An 18,576-nucleotide genomic window follows, 5' to 3' on the forward strand; every position below is an offset into this window, starting at 1 on the left:
CAGTATTTCTCTTAAGTTGCCCAGGTTGGCCTTGAATTTGCAATCCTCTGCCTCAGCCTCCCTGGTAGCTGGTATTACAGGCATGCACCACCACACCCAGCACTGAAAAGCAATGTTTTTAGGACACAATACTAGTTTTAAACTGATGAAACTAATTACTTATTCCAAGCCCTTCTATAAATTATATGGTGCTGGGTGTGGAGGCGTGCCTATAATCCCAGCGACTCAGGAGGCTGAGGGAGCAGGATTGCCAACCTAAGTAACTTAGTAAGGCCCTAAGCAACTCAGTGAGACCCTGTCTCTAATAAAATATTTTAAAAAGGGCTGGGGATGTGGTTTGTTGGTTAAGCACCCTTGAGTTCTATCCCCAGTACCAAAAACAAAATATTACATACACACACACACACACACATATATATATAAATTATATGGCACAGTAGCTTGATCTTGCTTCCAAAAATTTGATTGCCATGGTGCAGTTTGTAGTATTTTATTCAACGACCTGGTATAATATGATGAACTCAGGAGCAACCAGGTCAAACCTGATATGCTATATATTCACTTGCCAAAATGTGGTCCTTAATCTTAGCAAATCAAAAACTACACTCGTTTCCTGGGATTCAACAGCCTTTTATCAAGTCTTGAGAATAGAAGACTAGAACTGAGAGCACTGGTCTGAATGGTAGCTGGCTATATAACTGGACACACTGAAACATCAGCCTCAATGGGACAGGCAAAAACTCTTCTTATAACAGTCCCACTTAATAGAAATTCTTCCAACTTAATATATCTTCCAATCATCACTTTAAAGAGGTTAAGAAAAGATTTACAATATTTTAATTTGGATTGTTATGAGGTTGCAAATAGTGAGTCAAAGGAAGTCTGTACCAAGTTAAGTCTGGAATTTTAGCAGGCATTCTTGAATAAGGGATTAGAACGGAACAGAGCTGGGTTCATTTTTCACATCTAGAAGATGTAACAACCCAGTCCCCTACACTAGGTCACCCAACAAAATGCTCTTACTTACAGACATTGGCAGTGAGTGAGCAGAAAACAGAAGGACCACCTCGTTCCTCTTCTCAGATGGAAAACGATCCAGTTCTTTCAGAATGTGGTCTGCAAAGCACTGTAGGAATCCCAAAAAAGGAGAAGATGGGGAAATGGGAAGACAGAAGTGGAAGGCAAGAAAATATTTCAAAAATGAGAGTTATACCAAAAATCTCAAATCAACCCTCAAAAATAAGAACACTTTTTAAAAAAAAAAAAATTGCAAACAGTACAGTCTCTTTGCTTTGGTTCATCATCAAAATGGATCGTAACGGTTTGAGGGGCCTAGGGAATTTGATGGGAAACTTCTGAAGCTCACTAATGGCTCCCTGCAAATGAATGCTGCAGATCTGCCTCCCCTCGGGAAGAGCAGGGCACACTTCCAGATGGAAAGGAAACACAGATGGGAAGGAGAAGCTGTTTTAAGGCCTTGCATCTGCTCCGTTAGCAGGAAAACAGCTTACAGGGTCTTTCTAAATCTTCCTTACTTTGGCTTTCAGGCATATTGCATGAAAATACATTAGCTAGAAATAGGAGAGAAATAAGAAAATACTCTTCTATTTTTATGACACCTTCCTCCTGAGTCCAGGATCCTCGTGAAGGCAATCTCAACCTTTCTCACACCCTCCCTAATGACAGATGACAGGTGGCACAACCCCCATTAGATGCACAGAGCAGGAAAAGATGTTGTGGACATGGGGCCATCCAACCACATCTGGGAACTGGGGCTAGAACACAGGTCCCGCCACCTGCAAACCTCTGTCTACCAGAACACTTTACTCCCTCCATCTAGCTGGCACTTTCCAATTCACAGGGATAGGTGCTGAAATGCCAGATCAGAAGAGGCTTGCTTTCATCTCACACTTTAATCATTCTTTATCATTTAAATTATAAAGAAGATGCTACAAAGGACAGTAACAGGTCAACTGACAAAAGTGGAATATGAACAGAAATGAGATAAAATTGAGTGTCAATGTTTAAATTTACTGATGTTGAATGTTGTGTTGAAGTTACGGATGAGAACAGTCCTAGTCTTAAGAAACAGACACTTAGAATATTTAGGTGTAGAAGATAGTAAAATATATACCACTTACTCTCAAATGGCTCAGAAAAAAGAATACATATATGCACAAACACATATATAGTCATATACACAGAGCATCAAATAAAAAAGCAAGTGGGACAAATGCTAATAATACATGAACCTAGGCAAAGAGTAGAAGAAAATTCCCTATACTATTTTTTTTTTTTTTTGAGACAGGGTTCTATAATGTCCAGGATGGCCACCTACCCCTGAGCTCAAGTGATCCTCCTGCCTCAGTCTCCTGAGCAGCTGGGACAACAGGTGTACACCACAGTCTGGCTATATACTTCTTGTACTTGTCACTTCCAAATAAAAAGATTTTTTAAAATTGATAAAGGACCATTTTCCAGAAACATACAAATCTGCCTTTGTTAGCATTTTGATATATCAGGGGTCAGTTAATACTATAGGAGGTACAAACTCTTCCCTAATAAATATTAGATTCTGGAACTTTCAAATTTGGTAAATAAGTGCCACATGACACAAGATGGCACCTAAAGTTAAGTTTCACTTCTCTGAATTTATGATTTACTAATTGAGTAAATGTGGTAATATTTGAAATTTAAAAAACTTATATTTTCCAGTGGTCTTTGCAGTGTTTGGAAACTAAGGATGTTGAGAAAGCGTTATTTGCGAGCAAGAACCTAGAAGAGGAGGCCTCTGTGAAGTTTAAGTAGGTTGGGACACAAATTTACTCCAATTATTCCTACAGTGAAATAAATAGTAATATTAGAAACCATAGTAATAAAATTACTGCTGTAATTATTACCTATAACAAGTAGAAATGTGGATTAAGAACCACACTATTAACTCTATTTTCAGTTTTAAACTATATTTTTAGTTTTAGTTTGACTTGCTTTTAGTTTTGTTTTTCATTTCCAAAACAAATTCCTAACTTATCCAGAGCTCAGCATTTCTTTCCTTTTCTCAGCTTGCAAAACTGCAAACCAGCACATAATTCGTTGGCTTTAGCAGTCTCCAAGCCATCTTCAACTCTGAGGCGCCACGGACACATACTGCAGCTTAAATCACCTACAGCCCATCTGCGGGATCTTCTGCACACAGCCCCTCTGCAGAATGAAAGAGGCACCGCGGCCCTCAGAGCCTTCAATCACACCATCCAGGAGGGCAGATAAATGCCTCTAAAATTCCCTTTTATTTTATGAACAGAGACTTCCTCAGTTAAGAGACCTTTCCATCTTTCTGCTTCCCCCTTTTCAAAGGGCTGAATTTTAATGCAAATCTAATTACTCCCTGATCAGGGCAGGCAGATGCTGTGCAGATCCCTGGGTACTCTGCTCCACATGTAAGCGCTGACCTTAGCCCTCCCTCCAGCCACAGCCTCCAAGGGCTGCAGTCAGGGGATGCGGTGCTCCCTTGGGGCAGTGCTGGCAGGACCCAGCAGCACCGCAGGGGACACAGAGCCCACAGTGACACCCATCCCCATGGGGGCTCCTTCTTTTCACCTTTTTCTTAAGACTGGAGTTCACCCGGAGTTAACCCTTTACGAGCTAAAGGGTCAGGTCTGTTCTAGAAGAGTTAGCTTGATTTTAATGATATCTAGCACCATCTAGTGGTTATGGATTTTAAGTAACGGGGTATTTTGCCAGAGGTCAGACAATGCTCAAAGAATGGAAAATAAACGGGACAATCGAAATCACTTCAATATTGCTCATACCTAAACTTACTCAAAATGAAAATCTTCTACTGATTAAAAAAATCCTATTTGCATGACTCAGGACAATATTTTATCAATTGCCTTCCATACTTGAAGGACATTAAAGAATAAAATACCAACTCGAACTTATTTTAGAATTTTGTAGTTTACACTGATTCTTCTGAAATCAAGCACCTATTAATATACATTATATACATATAAGCTGTACAGGAGCAATGAAACTTTCCACATTGAAATGTTTTTATTTTCATGTCTCAGAACATGTAGATATATTACCTTACATTTTTTAAATTTGACTCTTTAAAAATTTTTTTGGTTGTACCTGGACACAATATCTATATTTTATTTATTTACTTTTATGTGGTGTTGAGGATCAAACCCAGTGCCTCACACATGCAAGGCACGTGCTCTACCACTGAGCCACAACTCCAGGCCACCTAAATTTGACATTTTAAAATATTTAGAAAGTAGACAGTTTGATTTATTGTCAGTCATTCAATCTATACATGTAAATTAGCCCAAACACCATGTACAATCTTTAGTGTTCTTCTGGTCATTGGGAAACACAAAACTCAAAACGTTATTTTGTTATGATTTGGGACTAACAGCATTAATTTGAAGAAAGAAAAGTGGAACTATTTTAATATTAAATTTATCTTCTCTTTTCATAATAAGTCAGGAATCTAATACTTTCTTTTAAGCCTTTAGCATGTAATTTAAGCAAGAGAACAGGAGGGCTCGGAAAGACACCAGAAACCAAGCAGGGACAAGAACTTGATCACCCAGAGGCTGGTGACAGGACTACCAGCAGTCCTGGCTTACCTGGATGAGGAGAGGGTGTGTGGGCCACCTGTCGATAGTGCTCCACTTCATCGTGGGCTTCTTTCCCACCTCATTATAGTACCGATAAATGGCATTTAAGCTGCTGCCTGAAATATAGTAGACATACTTTGATTATCGTGAAAATAAAAAAAAAGACTAGTAAAGGCAGTAATTAAAAGTTCAAAGTAGGTAACTGCTTCTATACAGAATCCCAGTCTAATTACAATCTTTTCAATACTCTAAAATGCATATAGATTTAACTACCCTGCAAATGAAGGTCACTAAAAAGCAATCAATTTCAACAGACTCTCAAAGATTATTGAGGCCATTTCTAGTGAGAAATGTGATGGTTGCGGATTTATGAAATATAAGCAGTTGTTACTTACAAGGACCAAGTCTTATAATTGAAAGCAGGTTAGAATTTTTTCCCATTATGAGGGTAATAAGTCCCATTATAGGAAATGCAGGGGTGAGGAAGAAAGGAACAAAGAAATCAGCCATCATTCCATGGTTCTGTTCTACACAGTTGTTTTCAGGTATTTTTCTTTATGCTGCTTTGTTTTACAAAGTTGAAATGCTAGCATATACATAATTCTTTCTCCTATTTTGGCATTTTTATTTAATATTATGAGATGAGATTATTATGAAATAATTTAATATTATTTCCATGTTACAATGACAGTTTTATAACCACATGTCTCCATGGTGTCACAATAAGGTGAGCAGTTCTTTCTATCAGGACTTTCTCTTTTTATGTACTGCTACATCATCATTCCCTAGAATAAGTTAAATGGATACCAAGTTCTTACAGGCAATCTAACAAAACTTGTATTTCTAAGTGGGAGATGGAAATCATGAAAATTTGAAGCCTATATAGCGGGGCAGATGATGACAACCAAGGTAATTTTTTCTTTTTCTTGGCCCAGGAAAGAGGGCATTGTGGTCAAACTCCAACCCATAAAACCAATCCTAACTGGAACCTCTTCCCCAATCTTAAAATAGGACGAGTTCCAACATATTTGCATGCTTCCCATCACCAATTCAGTGGCTTTTCTAACCATAGGAACTATTAGTCAGCTAGGTTTCCCATTTAAAAGTATAATCAGAACAGAGCCATATTTTAATTCAAATGTATGCTTAGGCTAAGGTTCAACTTTCACAAAAATAAAGGGTTCAATTTTTGTGAATAGAAAACAGTGAATCAAAAGAATCCAAAGTGAGTCCATTCAAGGATCAAAAATAATCTCTAGGACTGGGGATATAGCTCAGTTGGAAGAGGCTTGCCTTGTAAGCACAAGGCCCTTGGGTTCAATCCCCAGCACCGTTTAAAAAAAAAAAAAAAAAAAAAAAACCTCTAGAAATCAAACTAGTTATCACTATATTAATATTGCAAACCATATATCATTTCCAAATATACATAAAATAAATCATACATCATTTTCAGATTCACAAAATACCTAGGTATCATTATCAGATAAAACAAAAGGGCTTTTGGAAGCTATATTAGCTCATTCAGATTACTTGGAAACAATAAACCAGCGGAAGTAATTAAGAAGGGGTAAATACAACTGAGAAAAGTGCTTGTGACAGACACCCAGACTACACTGGCTGCCACTACAGTTCACGTCCAGAAGACAAAATAGATAAATGACACTCTAGTGGCCTCAAAGAATAAATGTATATCCAAAAGGCTTTCACACTCAGAGGTAAAGATGTATCTGTCCTTACATAGAGTTGCACTAAAGAAAACCTGAGCATATTCTGAAGCTCTAAACCCACAGAAAAAGTCAACTGTAAAATGAAACCCAAAATCAATCCTTTGTCATAGAATACCAACCTTCTGAACCTACCTACTTTTGAGGGCAAATATTCACAGGTAAAAGTATATTTTTTAAAGCAAGACAGAAGCATATATCAAAAATTCTAGATCTGACTCATTTCCAATAATATGTTACCAGAAAGTTTTGAAGTTGTAGAAGTACATTTTGGAAAGAAATCACAATTCAAATGACAGGTGCTCTGGACAAATACATAAGGCACTCAACGAGCTCTGAATGTTTCTCCCACCAGCAGCCATTGTTTCTCCTTATAGTTATAGAAATAATAAACATTACTGCCAAAGAGCAATTTGGGAGTAAAAATGTGCTGACCTCAATTCTTGAAATAAAATTCAAATAAACGTATTTGTAGGTGACAGTAGGAATTTTACCTACAATCAGCAACACAGAGATTGCCAAACAGCTTATTCTCCAGCTCCAGTTAAATACATAGGAACAGCAAGTAGTAACATTTTCTAAAATAAAGAACACTAAGGGAAGTTTGCAAGGGGAATCCAAAACTGGATTTTAGTTTAGCAATCAATCAACCCATCACTGAATGCAGCACCACAACAACAAAAATACCAATATTACTCATGCTATTCGGGCATCTCTGCTTTCAAAAGGGAAATAGCACTAACCTTTGCTAATTAATATTAGGGTAGCAATAAATATAAGGTTATGAGTGCCAGGCATGGTGGCTACTTGGGAGGCTGAGGGATGAGGATCACAAGTTCAAAGCCAGCTTGGGCAAATTAGAAAGACCCTGTCTCAAAATAAAGAAAGACTGAGGGTATAGCTCAGTGGGATAGCACCCCTGGGTTCAATCCCCAGGACCACCAAAAGCATTTTTGAAAAAAAAAAAATAAGAATGTGATGTAAACCTAGAGAGTGGCTTAAGGTTCATTATGGATCCATTATCCAGCTGCATTAAGGCACTGAACACACACAGCCATCGCCTTCCACCCACCATTTGTAATTCTCAGCTGACTGGCCAATAATTCAAGAAGCAGATGAACCATGAGATTTCAAATGGACCGACCTGAACTCTCATGTTTAAAGGAGACAGCCTGGATTTGCCATTCAAATCTAAGTGATTTATCCTTTTTACAGCACTCAGTCTCCCTGGTTAACTTCGCTAGGGCCTTATCCACCTTCCCACTGTCAAAAAGGCCGCCCTTACCGGTGGTAGAGCAGCTGTACTGTGGATACTGTGTGAAAGCAATGGCCCTTTCTAGTCCATCTCTCTCCATCTCGTCAATTGCTTCTTCTGTTAAAGGATGGACATACCGGAATCCAATATAGTATTTGTGAGGAGCTATTAGGAAGCACAAGTGGAAAGGAGAAAGTATTAATCTTTATATAGATTCTTTGGAGTCACCAAACACAATGTTAATGCCCAGAACAAAGAACAGTGAACGTAATGTCCTATGATGCTGATTATGTGGGCAAGTTTAGACTATTCCTTGGATCTTAATTATTCTTCAGCTGGTACATGGACTTTCAGTCACTATTCTCTAGAATCAACATCCCCACCCATACCCTTTTACTTGGCATGATGGTTTTTAAAATTCATGCTTCTGTGCCTAATTCTCTGTTGTTGGCTGAGAAAAGAGAGACCCCAGAAAAAGGAGGAAAAATTAGCACTTATTCTTAAAGTGTAAACCCTTGCATACTAGACACTGTAGGAGATACTCTGCTTCCCACACACACACTTAAACTCCATTTATTAGACAGAGAAACAGGCTGAAAGTTCACTGACCTGCCCAAAGCCATAGCTGGCAGGAGGTAGAGCTGGAATTGTAACCTGGGTCCCCCATTCCAAAGCCCATGCTCCTTCTATACCCCACCTGTTCCCATCACCCACTTCCCTTCGATCCCAGATCATCTACTTAATTAAAACAATGTACGAGCACTGGGAATCATACTAAAAGTTCACTGATAACATACATAACACAATGCTTACACGAGAGGCATCAAGAGGGATGTACAGTAATTGTGGCCCTAAAATGGCCCGACCCTGCTTCATCTGTGTTCCTTCCTCTGTGGTTTCACCAATTCCCCTTTCTATCTTCTTTATCCTCCCGCATTTCAAAGGCAGTCATATCACATAATTTCTCAGGCATTTATAAAATCATAAAACTGAAAGAAAGCTTCCTAAAGTGCCCTGGTCTCGCTGCCTTGCCTTTCACAAGATTATACAAAACTAACACTAAGGGATGACATTGGGAATACACTACACAAATGTCAAGTAATAACAGACCCCAGATTGTTATTGTTCAAAGTATTTTCAGGGACTGCAGTGAAGAATGTGACCCAAAATTGCCACTAGAAACAATCAGGTGAAAGTGAAAAAAAAAAAAAAAAGATAAAGAGTTTATCCTATATATACATGATGTACACATGGGCAATATCCTTCATAACTTGACCCAGGGAACTATGAAATAATGGAACATGTTACCAAGGGCAGAACCAGGATGTCAATGGACGTGTGTGTATGTGTGTGTGTGTGTGTGTGTGTGTGTGTGTGTAAGAATGGTCTGATTCATCTCGTGATGGAGACTGCAAAAAAGAGGAAGGAAGAATACAAACGGAATTATTTTCAACTGTCCCTTCTAGGCCATGAATTTTATGTTCTTTTGTATTTAAATAGGTGAATGTAGTTAAAACACACTAGGAGATATAACCCTATAAGCAAATTCCAAAGGACCAATTGTTCAACAATTATGTGATTCATGTTAAAACTACCAACTATCACAAAACCTTCAAGTTCATTTCTAAGCAACCCTTGGCTCTTGGAGCTGAGGTTAGCAAGCCAGTGGAAACTGCTTTCTAATCTACTTGGAGACAATACAATTAGCAGATTGACAGAGTGAGATCCCCAGATGCTGCAGGTCAACCAGTTTCTCACATTGTCTTTTCACCTGTCCAGTGTTTGAAAGTTGCAGTCTAAATGCCTGGGGTCTGAGAGTTTCTCAAATAGTGCAGACTAAGAGGGTTGAGAGACTGCTCTTGCAGATAAAGGTGGGGTGGGTGACCACATTTTTAAGTGAGAGAGAGTAAAATACTCTGGAAAGGATAGATAACGTTTTCCAAAGGCCTACAAACATATATTTAGAAAAAGTGGCAACACTTTTCTGACTTGGTCTCACCTAAGGAGCCAGCAAGAAATGACAGAAGACCTTTGCTGTCATAGTGAATTTCTTGTAGTTGGCTGTGTCTAACAGAACACAGGAGGGGAAGAAGCCTCTCTGACAGTAACCAGCACCACATCTGGTGGGTACCCCACCTGGTCAGAGTGATGCCCAAGCACATGACTCACTGGCCTGGCCTCCTCAGAGTGGACACACTTTGGAGGGAATTATGAAAAGAGAGAAAAATGGGATTTTAAACAGTAAAACTTCACTCATTTAGTAGGTACAATAGTTCCCATGTGGGACATGATCCTTTGGGGAGAAGGGTTTGAAACATGTAGCATGATGCATTTTAATTTGCATCAGAAGGTAAACTCTATGCCAATGGTAAGAAATAAAAGCTTTCTATTCAGTGAATTTTGGCCATGTACCACACTAATGTCTTTCAGAATTGTCTCATTTAATTTTCACAAGAACCCAAGGAATGGATTCTGTTACCTTTCTTTTGGAAAGGAGGCTTAGTGAGGTAAGCAAACTGCCTGAAGTCACACACCAGGAGGAAGCAGCAAAGCCACCCGAACCAGATCCCAACCCCCTACCCACTGTGTTCCCAGTTCCATTAAAAGCAGTAACTGCCCACATAATTAAACTATAATTTTAAAAACACATTTTCATCACAAGAATATACTTCTCACCTGTCTCCTCTGTGTTCTACATGACTACACTGCCCTATAACTATATGTAACCATACCCCTTGCTTATTATAACTCACTACATCAGGTAATTGCTCAATTCTATGCAAAACCAGTGCAAATCTCAAAATTTCCATTCTGGTTACCAAGCAACAACTATGTCCTAAAAAATGAAAGCATGAAACATTTTTTTTTTGTTTGCAATCATTATGTTTTCATGCTTCAAGTTTTCTTAGTAGAAATAAACAAAAAGACATAATTCAAAAGTAAACTTTATAATTGTGCAGAAAAGAAGGGAGGATGCCTTAGTTCATTTTCTGTTGCTCCAACTGGATACCTCGGTCTGAGTAATTTATTTAGACTAGAAGTCTATTTGGCTCACAGCTCTAGAGGCTGGGAAGGCCAAGAGCAGGGCACTAGCATTGGGCAAGGGCCCTCTTCCTGCATTGTGACATGGCAGAAGGCACTGCATGGCAAGACAGAACAAGCATCCTAGCTCAGGTCTCTCCTCTTCTTCTTATAAAGCCACTATAGCCATCATAGGGGTCCCACCTTCATGACACCATCTAATCCTAAGGACCCAACTCCGAATGTCATTATCATATGAATTCCGGGATTGTTTCCAACACATGAACTTTGGGGGACATGAGAGAAAGAAAATGAGAAATGTGAAAGAGGCAAAGGAGGGAGGGAACTGGCTGCTGGTTCCTCTCAGAGGCACTGGGTTCAGCTTAGTGTCCACTAAGTGTATAGAACAGGACAGGGAGCCTCTTTCTGGGCAATCTGGAGAGTCATAGAGCCCCATTCAGTGATTTTCTTGGTCTTCATTGCAAAACTCCCCCACAGAAGCTTTGAAGCCTACAGACTATTTCATTTATCCTACATCCACACTCTGTGCTCATCAGCTCACACGTTTTTGTGTACCATCTCTCCAATAAGTCTCCAAAAGATTTTCCCTCTGCCTCATAAGAAGACTGCCTGAAGCAGCAAGGTCCCACTGGACTGGAAGCTTCTTGTAACTAGAAACCATGGTTTTCAATTCTGAATAGCAACACTAAACAACGCTGAGCATTCAATGGGCTGCTGTGGAATAAAGGAATGGGTGGTCTTGGCCTATATTCAATACTACTACCATACCCCAAAGCAGATCTGCTAACATAATAGGTGTGGTCATCCATCATGGTTTAACTGGCCTGCCTCATGGAGTCCCAAGCATGGGCCACAGAGGATAGTGATTTGCCAAATGGTCACCAATACCAACACCCATCCAGGACCAGGACCTGGGATGAGCTTCTGAGATCCAAAGATATCAAAAGCAGTTCCCAAGAGAAGTAACCTCCTGCTTCCATGAAAATTACCAGGAAAGTTGGCTCCATGAAGGTAAAGTGTGGCTTACTCACTCCTCTGTCCTTCAGCACTACATGACACGTGGTCAGTGCTTATGTAGATCTGGTGGCTGGTTCTGGATGGATATGGGAATTCATAGATGAAAGACTGGATGAGTAAGTGAGAAGATGACTGGAACAAGTGAAGGAGGAAAGACAGTTTCCTGCCCCATTAGGAGTGAGTGTGTCCGGACAAGCGAGCCACCAAGCTGACTCAGGCTCCATGAATACCTAAAACTGAACCCCACACTTCCAATAAAGAGTAGTGAACTTTTTAAGGTAAGTCTCTACAAGACAGAATGCTTAATCACTGTTTTGTTAAAACCACTTTCACATTTTGATTATGTAAGCATGAAGTGGATATTATTATCCTTTGATGCATACCAAAGCAGAGAATGATTAATCCTAGAATGCACAAGCTTGTATCTTCCTGTCTTTGTACAACATGGCCACACAATAAAACAATCAGATATTTGACAGTGAGTGGAACACTGGTTCAACTCAGGTCATTCTGTGGGAACTCTGCCCAGCCAATCCGGGAGGCTGAGGCAAAAAGTGGCCTGATTGGTTTGGACAATTGAGCAGCCTCATCACAGAGATCAGAGTGGAAGGAGGAGGTGGAAAGGATGCCCTTCCATCTGATTTCCTTTCTCTAGTCTGACATCTCTAGTAGGGCTCTTTATGTTGATGGGTACCACAGTAACATGTAAACAAAAAAGTGACACCTTTCTGCATCTTTTTTCTACTATATAAATTGCAAACCTGATTCATATTAAACCTTTTATGATGATAAAGTGTTAATCATGAGAATTTGTTCTCTACCAAATAGGAGCTAATGGAGGGCAGCCAAGTTTCCTGCCACTAACATTTAAAAAGATGCACTGTGGCATATGTGGCTGAACTGCCTAAGAAATGCCCTTGAGCCACAGAGGCAGGCAAGATGCAACCTAATATTCAGCAGCACAATTGAACAATTTTCCAAGTGAAATGATCTGCTAAGGGACTAGAAACCTTTGTCCCTTTGTACAATGGGAAACAGTGGATTCTGAGAACAATTAAAGTTGAAGCTCAGTGATGTCTCCTCAGAGAGAGGAATGCTCCTTTCGGTCCTGCCTAATGGAGGTTGTTCACTTTGAGGGTCTCCATAGCGTCACACTTCTGCCCTGAGTCCTGAAGCCCTAAAATGTATTTGTGATGAATGTATTTCACATGTACTTTTTTTTTTCAAGTTTAACATGTCTCTTATTGGTCCATACCTAACCAGATGGTGTCTTAAAATTAATTACCAGTATTTTGTTTCTCAGTATTATACAGAAATAATGATGTGTCCTGCATCCAAGTGAGTCTTGGATGCAATTCAACATGGCACTTGTTCATTTATGCATTTAGTGTCTCATTCTGTACACGATTATTCTGCTTAAAAGTTCTCAAAGGGCAGTTACCAGATGTATACAATCCTCTTTTTAGTTCCATGTCCACTGTGGCACTTTGATATCTGCCAGTGGTGCTGCTGCTGAGAGCTGAAAGCAGTCATTGAATGCTGCTTAGTGTCTCATGGCTTCCGTGGAAGCTAGCTAATTCTGCTGTAAATGTTGATCTAATTAGCTATCCAACCAGAAAGAAAGGGCCACAGCAGCAGCCTCGATTCATTTCCCAAGGACTTCTTTCTAATACAATGATACATGCATTTTCTATTCATGTTGCTTCTGTCAACTTAACACCTTGAATCTCCTTTTGAAACTCATGGTACAAATTTTTTGCTTTTTCATTTGTAACATAGGAAGTAATGGAAAAGGCTCTATAGTTAAAGAATAATGCCTTGAGAACTCAGTTAAGTGATCATATATTATGCAGAAACTTACAAATTGAGAGTGACCAATACATACAACAGCACTTGTATCCAGGACCATTTTGAATTTCATAACTACTTTGAAAGAACAAGCCCAGCACTATGTTAATGAAGAAATGCTGTACCTGTGGTAGGGGACAACTCATCCAGCAACTTCACCATGCCTTCTCCTTGCTTGGAAGTCCACATCTTGATGGGGGATCCACCGCCAATCCTGCGATACTGCTCTTGAATTCTGGGAGTTCGGCGTTTGGCGATGAATGGTGCCAGCTTACTAAACCATTTAACATGTAGGTAAGTAGATTTTATTCCACCATAGCAACCTGAGAAATATTTTCTACTCAATAAAGATAAGCAAAAATTTAAGACAAACCTAACAAGATCAAGCCTTTAAAAATAAAAGCTTGAGGTCACTGACAACAGCTAGTTCTTTGGAGAGAGAACAGAGATGAAGCTAGATGTTCTCTAAGGAATAATCCCCTCTACACTCTACCAGTTGTTCTAGCAACACACCTGGAAGATTCAAAACTCCTGACATCCATGCAGAGAACCCCAGATCCTGGCTAGCTACTATCTTATATATTGATTCTGCACCTAACAAGAATTAGGATAAAACATAGGAAGTATATACTGCTCTTAATTTAACAAAATGAATGTTAAGTCTATAGATATATACTTAAATATGATCAATGATGTGTGCAAAAAATATGTACATTGCAGCGCTGTAAACAACCTAACTATCCATCAGTGAAGCACATGCTAAATAAATTAAGGTACAGCCATACAATACAATTCTAAACAGTCATTAGGAAAATGAGCCAGATCTATACAATATGATATGAAATAAGATATGTACTAAGTTTAAAAAAATAGCAATGTGCAAAATAATATATATAAGTACATTCAAATTTATAACAAAGTTGGGGAGGGATATTTAGGGTGTATATATAGACTCAGATATGCACTGACTATTTCTGGATGTAATAGTATTTACCTCTGGGCAGGAAACTAGGAGGCTGGAGTTCAAGGTGAAAGGGACACTTACTTTGTACTGTCAACATTTTAATACTATTTGCATTTTTAAATCATATTTATGTATAAATGTTTCACTGTAAAACCTATTTTAAAAGAAAAAAAGAGAGAGAAGGATGTAGGGAAGGAAGAATGAAAGAAAAAGAAGGAGAATAGCAGCCATCCATATTCAAGTACCAATGAGTAATCAACATTGCTTCCCTGAGTGTTAATCAGCCGTTAAGTGCCAAGTACAAATATATCTTTAAAAATCTTTAAAGGTACTTCCATTGTGTCAAGACAACTACAATTTCCAGGGCTCTGGGGAGGAGAGGGCTCAAGCAGAACGCTCACTAACTAGCTCTCACCCCATGCAATTCTTTCCATATCACATCTTCTGAGTTCCTAAAGACAGGAATGCTGCTGCCTTAGCCACTGCTAGATATGCACTGAAACTCTAGAGCTGAGCTACATGTAAAGTCAAATGCACTGCACATGTTATTTTTTTTTTAAAGTGCAGAGTTTTATACATATCTTACTTTTTATTTTTGGGTTTCTTTTTCTTTCTTTTTTTTTTTTTTTTTAGTTTTAGGTGGACTCAATACCTTCCTTTTATTTTTATGTGGTGCTAAGGTTTGAACCCAGGACCCCACACATGCCAGGCAAGCACTGTACTGCTGAGCCACAACCCCAGCCCCATATCTTACTTTTGAATAGGAAGTGTCATGAGGTCTCGGTCCAAGAAGAGCCTCAGAAGGAAGTCATGAACTTCTCCAAGGGTTTCAGGGCCTCCCATGTTTAGCATTAATATTCCAGTTTTCGGTTTCCTACATAAAATGAAATGCAACAATTTATTTGTCACACTTTTTATTATCCTCCAGGATAGAAGCTTGGTTCAGCTAATAAATTCTCATCTGGATGCAACTGCCAAACCTTTTGCTAATATCTCACAGCTGCCTTTTTGGGGATACACCAGGTCTCCACTTCTCCATTGTCTCTTAGCTCCCTCCATTGCTCTTCACTGGGCTCAAGATGTTTCCCTATTAACCTGTCAGCCCTAAACAAAGATCTGATTCTTTGGGGACTGAGATTTAAGGTAGATACCTAGCATTGTCCTGAGGCTGAAGAATCTATACATATCAGAGCCTTATGGACATACAAGTTCTCAACATTCCTAAATTTCAGGTTTCCACATGTGCTAAATAAAAATCTACCACCTACCTCAAAAAGTTGTTTTGAGAATTCAGTGGCTAAAGTACTGAGTTACTTAGCATGATCTGGCATATAGTAAATTCTATGACACTGAGAAGGCTTCCCATATAACGTTAAACCTCCCCAGTACAGCATCTCTCACTCATTTATGTGATCACCTCTCTTCTGTGAATTAAGAAATTAGTTTTGACTTTAATTATTTTTCGCTACTCTGCTTCCTTCTCCACTGCCTGCCTTTACTCTTTCTTCTATGATTTCTGCTCTGATAAAATACATTTTCACTCTATGCTCACCTTTCCATTCTTCCTGTAAATCCACTGCTTAGAGAATTCCTGGAAGAAATGCCACTTACATTTAAGTTAGTCTCAAGCTAAAGAATCAAGCATTGCATGAGCAGGAAGAAGCAAACATAAAGTAAAATTCCTTTACAAATGTTTTAAGTCAAGCACTTCTGGAAAATGAAAAAAAAAAATACTATACAGAAAAAAAAATTTAGACTTCTAAATCCCACATAACGTGGAAGCCTACACTGCCTGAATTCAGTTCGACTGGGAGTTCTCTACTCCTAATCCCTGCCAGGGGCAAGGTAAAGCTCAGGGCAAACTGACTGCCTCCACCTACTCTAGGAATCATCAAAGACCATGACCAGAGACCCAGAACTAGAAGATCAGGGTCTGAGCTGGACCATGGAGAATGGGGGGCCTTGCATGCCCCCATGATGGCAGTGAAAAAAATAAAGGAGTGTTTCTTCCATCTAATTCCCTTTTCTTTTGTAAATTAAGAAATACCTACGGATTCACCTATTTAGGACATGTCATAGAAATGGAAATACAACTGTTTCTGGTTTCTTTCCTTTAGCATAAAATGTCCATGGTTAATCCATGTTGCAGGAAAGAATCAGTACTCCACTGCTTTTTATTGCTAAATAATATCCTATTGCATGACTGTATCCTCCACTTATTCCTGACAAAGTAGCTGAGAAATAGCCAGTAGAAGTTTATCTGAGCACCATTATTTTGAATGGTGAGGGGCCCACTTCCTAAACCTAACATGGGGCCACCTCTGGCTCCCACAGCACTAAAGCAGACCTGCTGGGATGGCATTCTTTTGGAAGACTATTCTTAATGTGTTCTAAAAGTAATGATACTACAATTGCATTTTTTTTTCCCCCAGTGCTGGGGATATGAACCCAGGGCCTTATTGTTGTAAGGCAAGCACTCTACCAACTGAGCTACATCCCCAGCCCTTACAAGCCCATCTTAATGGCTGCTTTAAACAACTGTTAACAACATTTGGCAGTAACATTAGGGAACAGCATGTGTCAAATTTATACAGGTGAAACCACTTTCTTGATCAAACACACTGTAGGTGAATGAAGTAGAAATCTGAATTCTTGGCTCAGACTTTTAGAACAAGAACCAATTAACAGGGAAGGGGGAGGTGTAGCATTACAATGAGATCAGGGATTTTCCAATTTAGATCCCATTACAAAGATTAACTAAGATCACTTTTCACATCATTGTCTTGGACCAGGGTTTCTCAACCTCTGCACTCTTGACATTTTGGGCCAGATAATACTTTGCCGTGGAGGACTGTCCTATGCAATGTAGCATGTTTTGTAACTCCCTGCCCTCTACCTACTAGATGGCAACATATTTTACCCTTCCCCAGTATGACAATCAAAAATGTCTCCAGACAGCACCAAATTTGTCCTGAGAGGAGGGAAATGTCCCCAACCCCCTGTTTAGAACTACTAGATTAGAAAGAGTTTTATCCTCTTTTGACTGAACCAAGTGATGACATTGAAGATGTCAGTCATTATTACAGAACTTTTCCACATAGAAGTCCTATCACTAAATTAACAGTAGTATGGTTTTCCTTTCTTGCTACCTCAAAATTCCAGAAGCATCATTTTTTCAAACTAATATGCCTTTAATCTTTCTACTTAGACCACCAGTCTTCTCCTGGGATCCTGTCTTTCACCCTCAAAATCTGTGACTCACAATAAATTAAGAGCTTTTTCCCATGGATTGCTGCCAGTTAAAAGATTACTGGTGAAGAAACCCCAGGCTAAAAGACTTACCTAAGCCACAGAGGGTATCAATGCGCAAACGGGATTTAGAACTGTGTTTTCCATCTATAACACCTGAGCTCAGAATAAAAGTGGCTTAAAATCGGATGTTACTCTGCCCTGCTCATGGTTTTGCAGACCCATGTTGATCTTACACATGAAAGAGATGCACATGATTTGAAAATGCCCAAATACACATGCACTTAATTCAAAACTGTGTTGTGCATGATGAATGGCGTATTAGTAAGCTCTAGTCGGACTCTGCTCTATTCCAGAATGTGAAGTGCAAAGCTTTAGTCAAGGGTCTCTGTCTCTTCTCCCTCCAGACAGAGCACACCTGAGACCAAGGTCTGACTGGTCGAATTCCCTTTGTTTAAACATAAAATTGTATGCAGCAAAACATATTTGAAAACTTCTTACTTGAAAAGATTTAAATGTTTTGCCATTCTTACATTCTGGGACTCTCAAAACATAAGGTTTTTCTTTTGAACTACTAAATGTACATAAAAGGAACTTAAACTCATCAATTAATAAAGAAATAATTACTTTATAGTCAGCATTAATGAAAGGAAACAAAATTCAAGTCTGAAATTAAACCTACAAGATGTAACTGACCTATGGTTCTATGCTACCTCTAGAACAGCCTGTAATTTTACAGGTTCCGCACCAAATCTGCACATACACACATATACACTGTTTTGGGAAATAAAGTTTTATTGTAACACAGCTCCATTCATGTGTTCATGTATAATCTACACTCTCACACTGCAACAG

At 39.1% G+C, this 18,576-nt stretch overlaps 1 protein-coding gene across 2 annotated transcripts in view; it reads right to left on the minus strand.

The window, feature by feature from the left end:
• Fech (ferrochelatase) overlaps positions 1-18,576 on the minus strand; it is a 32,795-nt gene that overhangs the window by 8,037 nt on the left and 6,182 nt on the right. For both annotated transcript variants that reach the window (XM_047526906.1, XM_047526905.1), the window contains exons 3-7: positions 15,227-15,346; positions 13,634-13,782; positions 7,632-7,766; positions 4,632-4,738; positions 1,028-1,126 (exon numbers count right to left, since the gene is read on the minus strand). In XM_047526906.1, coding sequence (XP_047382862.1) covers positions 1,028-1,126; positions 4,632-4,738; positions 7,632-7,766; positions 13,634-13,782; positions 15,227-15,346 — 610 coding nt within the window. The remainder of the gene's footprint in view (positions 1-1,027; positions 1,127-4,631; positions 4,739-7,631; positions 7,767-13,633; positions 13,783-15,226; positions 15,347-18,576) is intronic.

The sequence above is a fragment of the Sciurus carolinensis genome, chromosome 15, assembly GCF_902686445.1.
Source record: "Sciurus carolinensis chromosome 15, mSciCar1.2, whole genome shotgun sequence".
NCBI classification, from domain to species: domain Eukaryota; kingdom Metazoa; phylum Chordata; class Mammalia; order Rodentia; family Sciuridae; genus Sciurus; species Sciurus carolinensis.